The following is a 12,563-nucleotide window of genomic DNA, read 5'->3' as shown; positions in this document are numbered from 1 at the left end:
CAGCAATCTATCTTGAGTTGTCCATATTGCCTTCGTGTACTAGTCCGTACCAATTGCAAGGTGGTCCCGAAACATCTCGATTTTGCAGCTATGCAATGCGGCGCTGATTAAACCTCATTATGTACTAACCTTTCTAACGCAACACTGGTTCGGAATCATAATACAAGTTAATCTTGGGATGGAGTAATTGCAACGGGATTGAATCTGGCAACGAAAGAGTCCCACCCGCAGAGCATGCAAGTTAGGTTCATGAGTTTCGAAGGATGGAACATATAAGGACAGAGAGAGGGAAGAATTTTTCGATCATTCAGCTGACCTGTTCTTTAGTGTACTTGGAGCTGATCGATCAATATAAGATCCAGTACGAAGTGTTGATCTAACCGTTCGGTTCGGAGGGGTGAGACGGCCAGAACATTTCCCATTGGATATTTGGCAAGAATCAAAACCGTTCATGTCTTCGTCCTCTCCATCTCTTGCGTTCTCAGGGCTCGACAACTTGCTCCCCAGCTGAACTGAAGCTCCCCGTCTGTCTCTGCTGAACAGCTCCACCTTAACATCACCAAATTAACAGAGCCAAAAAAAAAAAAAAAAAAAAAAAAGAGAGAAGAAGAAGCACAAATTTGCCATCGAATGGATCCGTGCACGATCCGATTGTCCTCCCAATTCCCGCTATTGCCCGCCATTTCCCTTCGCCGCGTATCAACCCACACTTCCCTTCCTTCCGTCTCCCATCTCCGACACTTCCAGAGGAAGCGGTTCAATCTGGAAGCCGGCGGCGGAGTTAGAGCCCAGAAGTTCGACGAGGCCGCCTTCGAGGCAGAGCGGCTCAGCCTCGACGCCGCTGCCCGGGAGTCCATGGCCGAGAGCTCGAAGCGGGACGAGGCCGAGGACGACCCCAAGGCGTGGAAGTGGGTGATCCGGAAGAGGATTTGGGATCTCTTGGAGGCCCGCAACTTCGCCCAGAACCCCCGTCCCGTCCACCACCGCATCCCCAACTTCGTCGGAGCTGCCGCCGCTGCTCAGAAGGTGCGATTGATTGTACTGAACGGGCTTCCCGCCTTATCCGTTTCTCATTGTTTTAGACTTCAGAGTTCACCCTCAGTGGACTCGGTCTTGACCTGGCCGGGCTTGGCGGTTGTGAAAACCGAGCCTGGCCGATGCTGCTGTCGCTGCTTGAGCTCGGTAACTGTTTCTGAAAAGCTCAAACGTGGGCTGATTGAAGAACTAAGGTTGTCGCTCTATCAGAGAAGAACATGGAAGAGAAATGTCGTATGGGTTGGCTAGCCTAGCCCACGGGAATGCTGCCCAGTCGATCGAATTTCCTGGCCCGACTCTAAGTTGGGATGATGATCGTGCCTATGCGTCTCTGCTTTTTAGTTGTAATCCTTTGCTATTATGCGGAGAACCTTTAGTCGTTATGATTATAAAGATGGGTTTCGTCTCTGGCAGTTGGCCGAGTTGGATGTTTTCCGGGCTGCACGCTGTGTGAAAGTCAATCCCGACTCGCCTCAGAAGCAAGTTAGGTTCCTCACTCTCACTGGTTAGTCAGTGTGCTTACTCTCTTGCTAACATGTTGGAATTCTAGAAATTTTGGAAGTGGCATTCTCTAAGTGGAAGATGAGATATGCTTCTTGTAATCAGTTATACTAGTTTGTATCGAACTTTTATGCCAGCAGAAAGAAACTTCGAGTCAAGTTTTTATCAATTTTTCTGAGCAGGAGGGAAGAAGCTGCTAACTCCTCAACCCCGTCTAAGGACTGGATTTTTCTCTGTACTGGATTCCTCTACGTTAACTCCCAGTACCATAAATGAGGCGTGCACATCGGTAGGTGTCGCCAAGCATGGAAGGCCAATTGGACTCGATGAGAAGATCGAGGTTGATCTGATAGTAATCGGGTCAGTCGCTGTTGATCCTACGACTGGTGCTCGCCTTGGCAAGGGTGAGGTAATTAATCATAGCCATTCATATAGTTCATCGATCGCTTCAACTCAGGTGCTTTTCAGTATTTTAAGTCTAGATAAGTTATTGGACCTTCCTTCTGCGTTTTCCAACAAAATATTGGTGTAGGGATTTGCGGAGCTTGAGTATGGAATGCTACGCTACATGGGAGCCATCAATGACTCAACGCCGGTCGTTACCTCCAGTAAGTGGGGTGCTTTTGTCCCCTTTTTGCTGTCTTATACTTCCATCAGCTCAAGTTTTTGTAGCCATTCCATTTCATTTCTATATTATCTGCTGCCATGCATGTAAGAACACGTTCTTGCTTTGAGCAACATGCAGTGGCCTCGTCTTTTCTGATTTGTCATGATATTTACGATTGTGAGACCATTCCATAACTGGCTTTTCCCCTAAATCCTCCATCATAAGTTACAAGGCTTGAAACAAGTCATCAGTTGCTTCTCTTGGGTTGCACTTCCCTTGGTTTTCGCATCTATATCCGTAGCCACTGATGTGTTCTTTGCAGTACACGACTGTCAACTTGTGGATGATATTCCGGTGGAAAAACTACTGATCCACGATGTTCCGGTGGACATTATCTGTACTCCTACCCAGGTCTTCTTTACCAACACGGCTATTCCGAAGCCTCAAGGTCAGAAAGCACAGGATGCTTGTCTCCTTACTATTTAAATATGATGTTGCGGTATAGCGTGCTTAGGTGGATGTAACAATAACTTTTCACTTTGCAGGGATATACTGGGAGAAATTGTCTCCCGAGAAGCTGGGCCAGATCCGTATACTCAGAGAGCTTAAACGCCGAATTGAGCAGGAGACTGGCCAGACGCTCCCTTGCGGTCCATCTGAGAAGCTGCCTCCCACAGCCCAAAGAAGGCGATGATGTCATGAAGAACACAAACACATGGCTTTGAAGATGAGAAAAGGTAATCTTACTAGTAGGAAGTCGTGATTTGATTATCATGGAGGTAGTTAGCTGACTTTTTCATCGCAAATGTAAGGTTTACTGAAGCATAAGTTCTTGTTGATGTGAAAGCAAACATAAAAAATAATGTCATTGAATTGCAATTTTCGAGTGTTTGTCTTCCAGATGAAGCAACGGATTTAAAGCTTTCCTCTGTTCTTGACAGGATCTCTTGCTGATATAATTTTAAGGCAAACTGTCACGAATTTCTCACTGCCAGGTCCCATTTGATTCAATCTAGCACTGCAGCAGAATGCAGATTGTACAATTCAGGCAAAACCCACCCGGACTGGCTGCCCGTAGATGTGATCTCGAGATACCTCGGTCCAGTTTTTGCACGGATGGGTGAGTCTTAAGATTTCGGGTGTGTATGGATCCAATGGATTCGGTAGGCACTGTATAGGCTAGGAAAGATTTGCCAACACTGCAGCTTTATTGGCGTTGGCATTGGTATGGTCAGTTGTGTGGTTGACATCCCATTTGCATTATCCGAGCTACTTGTAAGTCATCTGGAGTCGGCTTGGTCTGCCGGTAACAAACTAATTGAGTGACTGTCCTGTTCAATGTAAACCTCCTTGCCGAGCCTAATGGAGTGTGTGAACTTTCGGGCTAACATTAATTTGAATGGCATAACATAAGATAAACTTGACGGAAGCACACTTAAGCCTGTGAACCTCTCGAGAGTAATTGATAGGCTTGCTCTTCCCAAAAAATTGACAAAACTCTTAACTCGAACTCAAAGGAGAAACATTCGACTCGATCAGTCAGGCTAGATGTGGAGTTGATTCTGAGTAGGTCACGAGTAATAGCTATACCGAGCTGATACGTCCCAGCTGAAAACGGAGGGTGGTTCAGCGACTGCTACCCGATAAACTTTTACCTAGCACCCTCAACTTAACCACAGCAACGCCATGCACTTGCATTTTTTATGTGTACCTTGAGCTTCGGACTAATCTGTTGTATTCGGCCTACTAATAGATAAAGTTGTCGGTATTGATTTTCTCTATTCACAATATTCGAATCTCGAAATTGAATGCTTGAATCAATCTTGGTCGTTGTGTGCGCAACCCTTCTACGTCGTCGTCTTCTCCTTCCACCAGAGATATACATACAGCAGATTAGACGGGGGTGGGAGTTCGGAGTCGTTCAGGTCAGCTTAGCTCTCACCGGGCGGGAAATGAGCTCGTCGATGATGCTGCGTCGTTTCTGCTGCTTCAGCGCGCCCGCCATAGCCTCTTCCTCTGCTTCTTCATCTTCGTCGCTCTCCCCTCCCAAGAAGAAGTCGCTCGTCTTCTTAGGTTCTCCTCAGGTAACTCATCTCCTACTGCTGGTGCAATGTATGCACTTCTCGCGGCATCGTCGTCTTTATTGGCCTTCATTTCAGTGATTGCTCGCTGCTAACTGCTTCTTACGCGTCCAGGTCTCTGCAGTCGTCCTCGAGGCACTCTTCAATGCTTCGACGGCGCCGGACTCCGCGTTTGAGGTAATGTATCCCCCGATCCTTTATTTTGCGTATCAGATAGCAGCGACATCGTCTGCTGGTGGTTTTGGGAGTTGCAAGGGAAGGGGACTGCCGTGGTAATTAAGCCTGTTTGCTAATGTGAACTCATTTAGGTTGCAGCAATTGTTACTCAACCACCGGCGAGAAGAGATAGAGGGAGGAAATTGATGCCTTCCCCTGTGGCACAGCATGCATTGGATAAGGGTTTCTCTCCTGAACTTATTTTCACACCTGAACGAGCTGGAGAGGTAATTTAGTCGAAGCAATTTCATTGTCTGCATTTTCGATGTGGAGACTGCACCATATGCTACTCTCTCTGGCGCCAGCATTGGACAGTAGACTCATGCAATTGATCAATCGATGCGCTATCTTGGACGTCTCAGCTTTTGAAGTTTCTTCGGGACCTTAAATCGAGCAACTAGCTTTTCGGCATTTGATTTTATATTTTTGCAGGAAGCGTTCCTGGCCAGTTTAAAAGCATTGCAGCCTGAGATTTGCATTACAGCGGCATATGGCAATATTTTACCCAGGAAGTTTCTTAATATTCCACCATTGGGTTAGTCATTTTGTAATTTTTATCGAAATTGAGATATGCCCTGTGTGACAAATTCATGATTCATATCTGGCTTGTCTTGATTGTTTTTCCAAGGCATGATTCCTATTTGCTCTTTGACTGGTATAGAAGTAGTTTTCTGGTGTTTGAGGGCTCATAAAGCATATGGCTATTCATGAATCAGGCACCGTAAATGTACACCCAAGCCTGCTGCCGCTTTACCGTGGTGCTGCTCCAGTTCAAAGAGCATTGCAGGTCTCTGTCTCTCTTTAGTGGGATATAATGTCCGAGTCAAAACTATTGCAAAGCATCTACAGTTAATGCCAGATTCTTATTTCTGACTCCTTACTCACAGGATGGTGTGAAGGAAACTGGAGTATCATTAGTATACACTGTTCGTGCTTTGGATGCTGGACCGATAATTGCCAGAGAGAGACTCCAAGTTGATGATCAAATTAAGGTGCTTTTAAGGGCTTGTTTGGAACATTAAACTCCAGGGGTTACCTAGCAGTTTTCCCATTTGATGTGTCCAGTTTCTGCCGAGGACCTAAATGGATAGTAGCTTATAGCAAATGTGCTTGGTAATAGCATTCAAGTGCACGCGTCTGCCATTAGTGTTTGCATCTAAACCGTGATATTCATAAGCTGAATGGATTTTAGATGTCGGTCGTCGTTATTACATTACTATTATTTTCGTGTGCCTTGTTATAATTAATAATGATAGATACTTCCTGTTATAATCTGTTGTAACTTTCAGCTGCCATCATAGTTTTTGAATGGGATAATATTTGTTTTGTTATGTTATTGATTTTAGTTCTTGAATAGGTCGACTCATCCTATTCAAATTATTTTTCTTGCAGGCTCCAGAATTACTTGACCTTCTGTTCTCTAAAGGCAAGGTCCTCTCTCATTTCTTTGCTACTCACTATCCAGCCAAGTGTAATACATGGGATTGAGTTGAAACCTTCTCTCTTAGCCAAAAAAAAAAAAAAGCCTTAAACATTATAACTGGAGATTCTTGTATTGATTGATGTTTAATTATTATCATCGTTGTCTTTCTCCAGTTTCTGGAAATCTTCCATGCTGTTGCATATGTGTTTCCTCTGCATTGATACACTTCATTGGCAAATTTATGCTTAGCTTAGTTGTCCATTTATCATTTCTCTTAACAATAATCTGAACATTGAATATAATTAGAGATACATGCTTTAATTAATGAGTCAACCCTGCTAATTGCAGGATCTACACTTTTAATACGTGAGCTTCCATCCATATGTGATGGATCAGCTCAAGCGAAAGCACAACCACAAGATGATTCTAAAGCTACCTTAGCTCCCAAGGTACTACTTCCTTCATATTGAGTATAGGTATAGTCAGAAATATTAGGAAGAAAATATAATGAAATAACATTGGATCTTCACAAGAACCAAAGATCTGAGCTTGCTCTCTTTCATTTTCTTTCATAAATGAAACAAGGATCTCACTCGATGTGGTCTTGTGCTTCATGCAGATTATGCCCGAGGAGTCATGGCTATCCTTTGATCAAGAAGCTTCTGTCGTGCATAACAAGGTAAGTTCTGCTTCATCTGTTAAATTAACAATTCAATCTTGATTTAACACCATTCTAGGTTCGTGCATTTGCAGGATGGCCGGGAACTAGGGCCAAGCTCTTAGTATTTGATAAAGAAAATGGCATTCAGAACGTCCTTGAGCTCAAACTCATCACAACGAGGGTATGCAACCAGATCAAATCTGATGCCGGTGGAAGTGATGAGATCAGCATCCACAATGGTGCTTTGATCGTTCCATGTGGTGGACGCACGCAACTGGAGGTTCGCTATGGTTGCGAGTCTTACTCATCATCATCATGTCATACTTGGAAACTGCAAATTGAAGCAAGTCTTTTTATTGAAATGCATTTCTTACTATCACCTGATCAAGAAAACGGGGGACCAGAATCGTACATACATTTTAACTTCATTGCATATTTGGAGAAGAATGTGTTGGTATGTGAATGTGAATCCCAGTCATATTCTCATTTTTGGTTGCTCATGGCTTTTCTAGGTACTGGAGATTCAGCTACCGGGTAAGAAGGTTGTGAGTGCTGCTGCTTTCTGGAATGGTCTCCGGGGTCAGATGCTGAAGAAATTATGACAGTTGCTGTTTCAGAAACTGAAAGCTGTTTGTGATCATTAGAGTGAACAACGCGCATTTCAAATCCTCTGATTAGTTGGGTTCTGGTCGATCTGCTCAAATTTCAAAATGTATGGTTCCTCCTGATTCGAAGTTAGAGTCTGTTAAGCAGAATAGGATTGATCATGGGCAACTCGAGTCTTGTTGATATGGCTCTGTCCGTTAGAATCTAGCCCTTGCTAGGAGCTGGCTTAGGCTTGAACCGTAGCATCCCAGCTCAGATGGATGGGCTCCATAAGAATAAGGCCCGCAAGTGGCATTGCCCTGGGCTTTTAGGTGGGCAGCTAAAAAAGATTGGCCCTAAAAGTTTCGCCTTTGTATTTGGATTAGGTCTAATGAATTTTGCCTGGATTACCAATATAATACATCATACTCATCCATAATCCGCACAACCGTTATTTCAGAAATATTATACATAAAGTGATTTTTTCATATGTCAATGCATATTTTGCTCTGCCAACCGATCAATGATTTGTATATGCATTGATGGGGAAAAGGTCAATTTTATTCCTCGATTGTAAGCTTTTTCATTTAATTGTAGTTATAAACCTATTTCTAAGTTGATGGATAACCTTATCAGAGATCTGCTGTATTTTCTCTGCTTTTCTAATATTATCTTTAACATTTTACCCTATACTCGTTTTTATTATCAATGGACAATCATTGATCGCTGAGGAAAACAAGAAAAAAAAAAAAAAAAAAAAAAAGAGTAGATGGATAACCTCAATCTTTTCTAGTTTGTTCAGTTCATTTTTCATCTTGCTATTGCTGATGGACATTTATTTAAATAAAAATTAATTTTCAATATTAAAAGTACATAAAAAAGAAGAAAAAACTCGCAAAATGAAACTGAGAAAGGGAGGGGACTCGCCCACGGCCACCCCTCTCCCTCCAAGGTCACTGGAGGCCTGTACTTTCACTGGCGACCTTGGAGGGGAAGGGGTGGCCACCAGGTAGTTCCCCTTTTCCCCTAACTAGGTGGCTGCTGCTGGCCCATGACTGCTTCGAAGCTGACATCGAGTGTATATCTCAGCTAGACATCAATGGTGCTTACCTAGATGACGCTCCACAGAGCCTCAAACTAGCGACGTAGATAATCACACCGAACGCCATGCAATAGACCTCCAGACTTGATTGGTGCTAACGTTGACCCAAGGCACATGTCTTGTATGCGAGTGTTGACGAACAAGAAAAGTGATCTGCTGTGTAATATTCATTTCTCTTGCAACTACATTTTATAGCATGTATCCCAAATCTACAAATCAAAGCTATATGAAAGATACAACAGAAGAACAAGCACTCTTGCACATTACATTTCACTAATGAGATGATTATGTAGAAGCCAAATCAATTCCCAGCAGAGATCGAGCGAAGGAGATACTTTGCTTTGCTAATGGTTGCAAGAATATAGACGATGAAATAACCTCAAATCCTGACCGAAGAGGAAGAACACAAACCTGCTATATTGCCAATTATAGGGTTTCACATCATCCTGTTCAAAGGGATCCTGCTGTTTTGATGAGGTATCCTCTCGATTGGAGAAATCACTTGTGGCATTGTCATTCCCACTGACACGATAATTTCTGCAACACAGCACACAAAGTTCGAAAAATCATCACTAGACCCTAGCGCCTAGCAAAATCACACGTCAAAATTCGAGTCACAGCTTTGATGGAAGCATCAGCTTAAGGCCAACATTAAAGGGCAGAGTATAGAGTGAAGCACAGGGAGAGAGCTAACCTATCCCTTCACGGATGGACAAGTTGGGTCTGATGATCTCATCAGAATTGACCAGAAAAACGTCACCGATGTACAAATGGTTTGTTGGGACATAAACACTGCATAGCTCCTCATCCCCATCATCTCTCTGCAAACAAACAGCTAATTGTCACCTGCATGCATGGAAAAAATGGTCTACACTGTCTAAAGGAACTGTTCTGCACACGTATATATCTCTACTTCTTCAGTTAAGTCACCCTCTGAATGATGAATTCATTGAAACAACAGAATTAGCTGCGTCACATTTCTAGATCAAGATTTACCTGAAGGATAACAGATGATGTAATGAAGCCAAAAGCATATTCACCAAGACGAGGATGACGAATAATAGCAACCTCCTTAAATGCCGTGGTATTTTGATCTGTCCAAAAATTAGAAGGCACATTATCAATTCAAATTGGTATACATCCCCCACATTAAGTAGTAACAAAATCCTATTTCCCCTCACACTACACTGTCATAGAGGATTTTCAAAATACGAAACATATATAACTCCCCTTAAATGCAATTCTAATGCTTGTGCTTTCTTTCCATGATAAACATAATTTTGTCAAAGGGCATGGAAGAGTTTGAAGTAAAATTGGAAATAGAGAAGAAATGATCTCATCTTCAGCTGTCATTATTTGAAGAAGATTGGAGAAATTTTATCCAGATTAATGGTACGAGTACACAAGGGAGGGACTGGAACTTGTGAGCTTGAATGGGCTGTCAGAAACCCTACAGGGAAGTCTCTACAAGTGACTTGCTTGACATGCTCAAGTTTATTATGTGTGGAAGGCTCTGCATTCTCATGCCAACCCATCTATTCCGAAAGAATCTCGCCAGCATAAAAAAAATATGCTGTGAGGAGCAAATTGCATGGAGTTAAGAGGCTGCAGATGAGGGCCTTTGATCGGCAGCAAAGGAAACTGCTAGAAGGATGGGGTATGACTCAGTGATGATGTAAAAGTATCCTTATCAATTCAGCTTGCTATTGGGTTTCTACGATGCCTTTGAGCTTGGTTTGTGCCTTTGTGGGCTGACGATGCCTGTCCACTTACTTTGTGTATATCAGTTTGGTTGTAAGTTAACAAAGAGCAACCCTTACATTTTCCATTTGCAGGGTAAGTGGTAATAAAGTTTTCTATCTATGGAAGAGTGGTGCTATGCATTTTACCTAAACCTATTTACAAAGAGTAGTTACTGCTCCCAATTAAATTGGGGAAAAATGAAATTCAGCTGTTTTAAGCTGGTTTACCTGGAGATATAGCAGCACTGATTTGCTTGGAAGCTGAATATATGTGCTTCATAAAAGGCATTCTCTTAATAAACCATTCCCCCACCCAAAAGACGGTTGCACCCATCCATGATGAAGCAAATATGCCAATGAAGAATATGAAAATAAGAGAGGTGACAAATCCAAGGCCTGCATCACAAACATAGATCAAGTATCAGCCCGAGTGATAGTTAAGCTAGAGAAGGAGAACAGGTCATCAGGGAAAAGACAAGAAAACCAGAAAAAGGGCAATTCAAACATGAAAGCTCGCTAAAGAGGAATAAGTATTTATCGATATACTTCTAATTCAGAGCAGCAGAAATCAGAATGAGTAAAATGAAGAGAGACAATAACATGGAAGGAAGAAGACCATCCATTATCCCAAAAACATAAATTGTGACCTTGTATGTCTATGCCAATCTTTCAGGGCAGTTTAATCGAGAGATTCATCAAAGATATGGGAAAACAATATCAACATTTTAAACAACAAAGCTGCAAACAATAAGCCTGTAGATAACTTAGCAACCAGGCATATAATCCAAAAGGACTGGCATTTTCTAACTGTAGAGTTACAAACTCAAAGGCGCAAGAAATAACCATACTCAACATGGGCATCATGCACATAATCCCATCCAGACTGGCTGTTTTCCTCCCCTCTAGTCCATTAGTGTTTAGATAGATAGGTGGCACTCAAAGAGAACAAAAAAGCATATGGTGTCAAACTGCATTGCTAAATATATATATATATTAAAAGGAACATTGAAATTACACAAGTATACTAATCGTATAAATAATAAAAATACATGTGAGCAGAAGGATTATTTATTCGCTAAAGTTCATTTCAGAGACATATCCAAGAGATCCTCTGATACTTACCGAAAATGTCAATGCCAAGTCTTTCATATATTGGACTGAAGAAACCATCTACAAACTGTATAAACCACCACGTGACAAAAAATGTGACAGCAACTGGAAAGAGAACAACACTGCAATTTCACAAGAAGACGCTATTAAACTTAGAAACCACAAAAGAGAAGTGATACAAAAAATTTCTTCAATCATTTACCATCCTGTCATGAACTTCTTAGAAACCCAACTCTGAAGGACAGCATAGCAAGCCTGTACGGTAGCGAATAACACACACAGAAACAATGTAAGTCACCCTTTCTGAATTTTTTATCAGCATAGATGCAAATCAATGTGAAACATTCAATGAGGTGGGCACTTGGATGTGTGTATGATGCATAATTATATTCAGTACCAGAAAACTATCGAATCAAAAATCTGCAGTTCGCAACAATATGACATGCATCCACTAAAGTATCACTCTCTGATGCACGGAAGATGGTGTTTAGTTGCCCAGACTGCACCCGAGATACATGGCTTCACTTACTGCCTTCTTCATAGATCCTATAACTCCATTTCCAAACACTCTCATTTTTCCGATAAACTCAAAGCTAGATTTACACTTTTGAATTTTGGCAAGTAAACATCCCGAATCATAGCATTCTTAATCCATGGGTTAAAAGAACTCCAACACAGAGGTACACCACATTGAAGTTAAGCAAAAATATGATATCTAACCGAATCATATAAACACCGTGACACCGCAATTTCCAGGGGAAAATCCTTCGACTCTGTAAATTTGGATTGCTGCAAAAATATGTACCCCTTTGATCTCATAGAACGAAAGAGCAAATCAACTGAACAACGGGAAACGCAAGGCTAAACACTACGGTCACTGGACGAGCGATCAACTAAAATTGACTGAAAAAGCATAACCAGAGTCCAGGTTTGAATCCCTAATCAAGTCTAAGCCGAGTAAACTACACAGACAGAAGCTACTAGCCAGCCAATATTCTCCAGCAAGTTGAAGAATGAAAGGAAGCTCACAGAGCAGCCTTAATTCGCATCAAACAAGAAATTGGACACTAATCAACTTCAACAGACGGCGTTTGCTCAAGCACCAGATCATGGTGGAGACTACGCACCTTGCGAGTAGACGAGTTCGGCGAGCTCGGACGAGACTTCTGAGCATCCTCCGGATCGTGCAGAGAGGTGTCGCTAGCGCTGTTGCCGCTCTTACTGAGACCCGAGTGCTCGGTCAACGGAATCGAGGTCGACTGCTTGTCGTCCGCCATTCCTGCGAGAGAGAGGAGGGGAAGTTGAGAGCTAGAGAGATCTCTCAGAAATGGCGGTCAGCTTCAAATTTCAGCTCCTCCTCCTTCTTCGTCGTCTTCAACGTCGTCTTCTCTTCTACTCTGAAGCGGAGAAGCTCTCTCTCTCTCTCTCTCTCTCTCTCTCCCCCTCCCTCCCCTCTTCGGTTTCTTCGCGTACGAGAGCGATGAATGAATGAAGGAATGA

At 42.6% G+C, this 12,563-nt stretch overlaps 3 protein-coding genes across 5 annotated transcripts; 2 read left to right on the top strand and 1 right to left on the bottom strand.

Moving 5' to 3' along the window:
- The first annotated feature begins 209 nt into the window (after positions 1 to 209).
- Positions 210 to 3,506, top strand: LOC116205059 (5-formyltetrahydrofolate cyclo-ligase-like protein COG0212). Of its 2 annotated transcripts, none has more exons than XM_031537506.1 (7): positions 210 to 1,026; positions 1,450 to 1,540; positions 1,719 to 1,945; positions 2,069 to 2,144; positions 2,466 to 2,591; positions 2,689 to 2,880; positions 3,139 to 3,506. In XM_031537506.1, the coding sequence occupies exons 1-6, from the start codon at positions 631 to 633 to the stop codon at positions 2,835 to 2,837; spliced, it is 1,065 nt and encodes a 354-aa protein (XP_031393366.1). In that variant the 5' UTR covers positions 210 to 630; the 3' UTR covers positions 2,838 to 2,880; positions 3,139 to 3,506. The 2 variants fall into 2 exon arrangements, with proteins under 2 accessions (XP_031393366.1, XP_031393365.1); XM_031537505.1 differs by having other exon boundaries at positions 213 to 1,026; positions 3,085 to 3,506.
- A 182-nt stretch (positions 3,507 to 3,688) lies between these two features.
- LOC116205058 (methionyl-tRNA formyltransferase) lies at positions 3,689 to 7,554 on the top strand. The gene is made up of 11 exons (XM_031537504.1): positions 3,689 to 4,227; positions 4,339 to 4,401; positions 4,533 to 4,667; positions 4,873 to 4,975; positions 5,157 to 5,227; positions 5,328 to 5,432; positions 5,833 to 5,866; positions 6,212 to 6,312; positions 6,483 to 6,542; positions 6,601 to 6,804; positions 7,037 to 7,554. Exons 1-11 carry the CDS (start codon positions 3,952 to 3,954, stop codon positions 7,124 to 7,126), a joined length of 1,242 nt encoding a protein of 413 aa, XP_031393364.1. The 5' UTR covers positions 3,689 to 3,951; the 3' UTR covers positions 7,127 to 7,554.
- Positions 7,555 to 7,939: 385 nt separating this feature from the next.
- On the bottom strand, positions 7,940 to 12,563 carry LOC116205060 (protein LIKE COV 2). Of its 2 annotated transcripts, XM_031537507.1 has the most exons (8): positions 12,191 to 12,563; positions 11,266 to 11,318; positions 11,076 to 11,185; positions 10,802 to 10,888; positions 10,182 to 10,349; positions 9,208 to 9,305; positions 8,906 to 9,032; positions 7,940 to 8,748 (listed from the first exon to the last, which is right to left on the bottom strand). In XM_031537507.1, the coding sequence occupies exons 1-8, from the start codon at positions 12,338 to 12,340 to the stop codon at positions 8,648 to 8,650; spliced, it is 894 nt and encodes a 297-aa protein (XP_031393367.1). In that variant the 5' UTR covers positions 12,341 to 12,563; the 3' UTR covers positions 7,940 to 8,647. The 2 variants fall into 2 exon arrangements, with proteins under 2 accessions (XP_031393367.1, XP_031393368.1); XM_031537508.1 differs by lacking the exon at positions 10,802 to 10,888 and having other exon boundaries at positions 12,191 to 12,560.

This window comes from Punica granatum, chromosome 4 (genome assembly GCF_007655135.1).
Source record: "Punica granatum isolate Tunisia-2019 chromosome 4, ASM765513v2, whole genome shotgun sequence".
NCBI lineage: Eukaryota > Viridiplantae > Streptophyta > Magnoliopsida > Myrtales > Lythraceae > Punica > Punica granatum.
This window is presented reverse-complemented; position numbering and strand designations above follow the sequence as displayed.

Coding starts and splice junctions, on each gene's coding strand:
- LOC116205059 (XM_031537506.1), top strand. CDS start 631: ATGGATCCGTGCACGATCCGATTGTCCTCCCAATTCCCGCTATTGCCC. Junction 2,145..2,465: donor AACGCCGGTCGTTACCTCCA/GTAAGTGGGGTG, acceptor TGTTCTTTGCAG/TACACGACTGTCAACTTGTG. Junction 2,592..2,688: donor GGCTATTCCGAAGCCTCAAG/GTCAGAAAGCAC, acceptor TTCACTTTGCAG/GGATATACTGGGAGAAATTG.
- LOC116205058 (XM_031537504.1), top strand. CDS start 3,952: ATGCTTGAATCAATCTTGGTCGTTGTGTGCGCAACCCTTCTACGTCGT. Junction 4,668..4,872: donor CACCTGAACGAGCTGGAGAG/GTAATTTAGTCG, acceptor ATATTTTTGCAG/GAAGCGTTCCTGGCCAGTTT. Junction 5,867..6,211: donor TGACCTTCTGTTCTCTAAAG/GCAAGGTCCTCT, acceptor TGCTAATTGCAG/GATCTACACTTTTAATACGT.
- LOC116205060 (XM_031537507.1), bottom strand. CDS start 12,340: ATGGCGGACGACAAGCAGTCGACCTCGATTCCGTTGACCGAGCACTCG. Junction 11,319..12,190: donor CGAACTCGTCTACTCGCAAG/GTGCGTAGTCTC, acceptor GCTACCGTACAG/GCTTGCTATGCTGTCCTTCA. Junction 10,889..11,075: donor ACTTGGCATTGACATTTTCG/GTAAGTATCAGA, acceptor GTTCTCTTTGAG/TGCCACCTATCTATCTAAAC.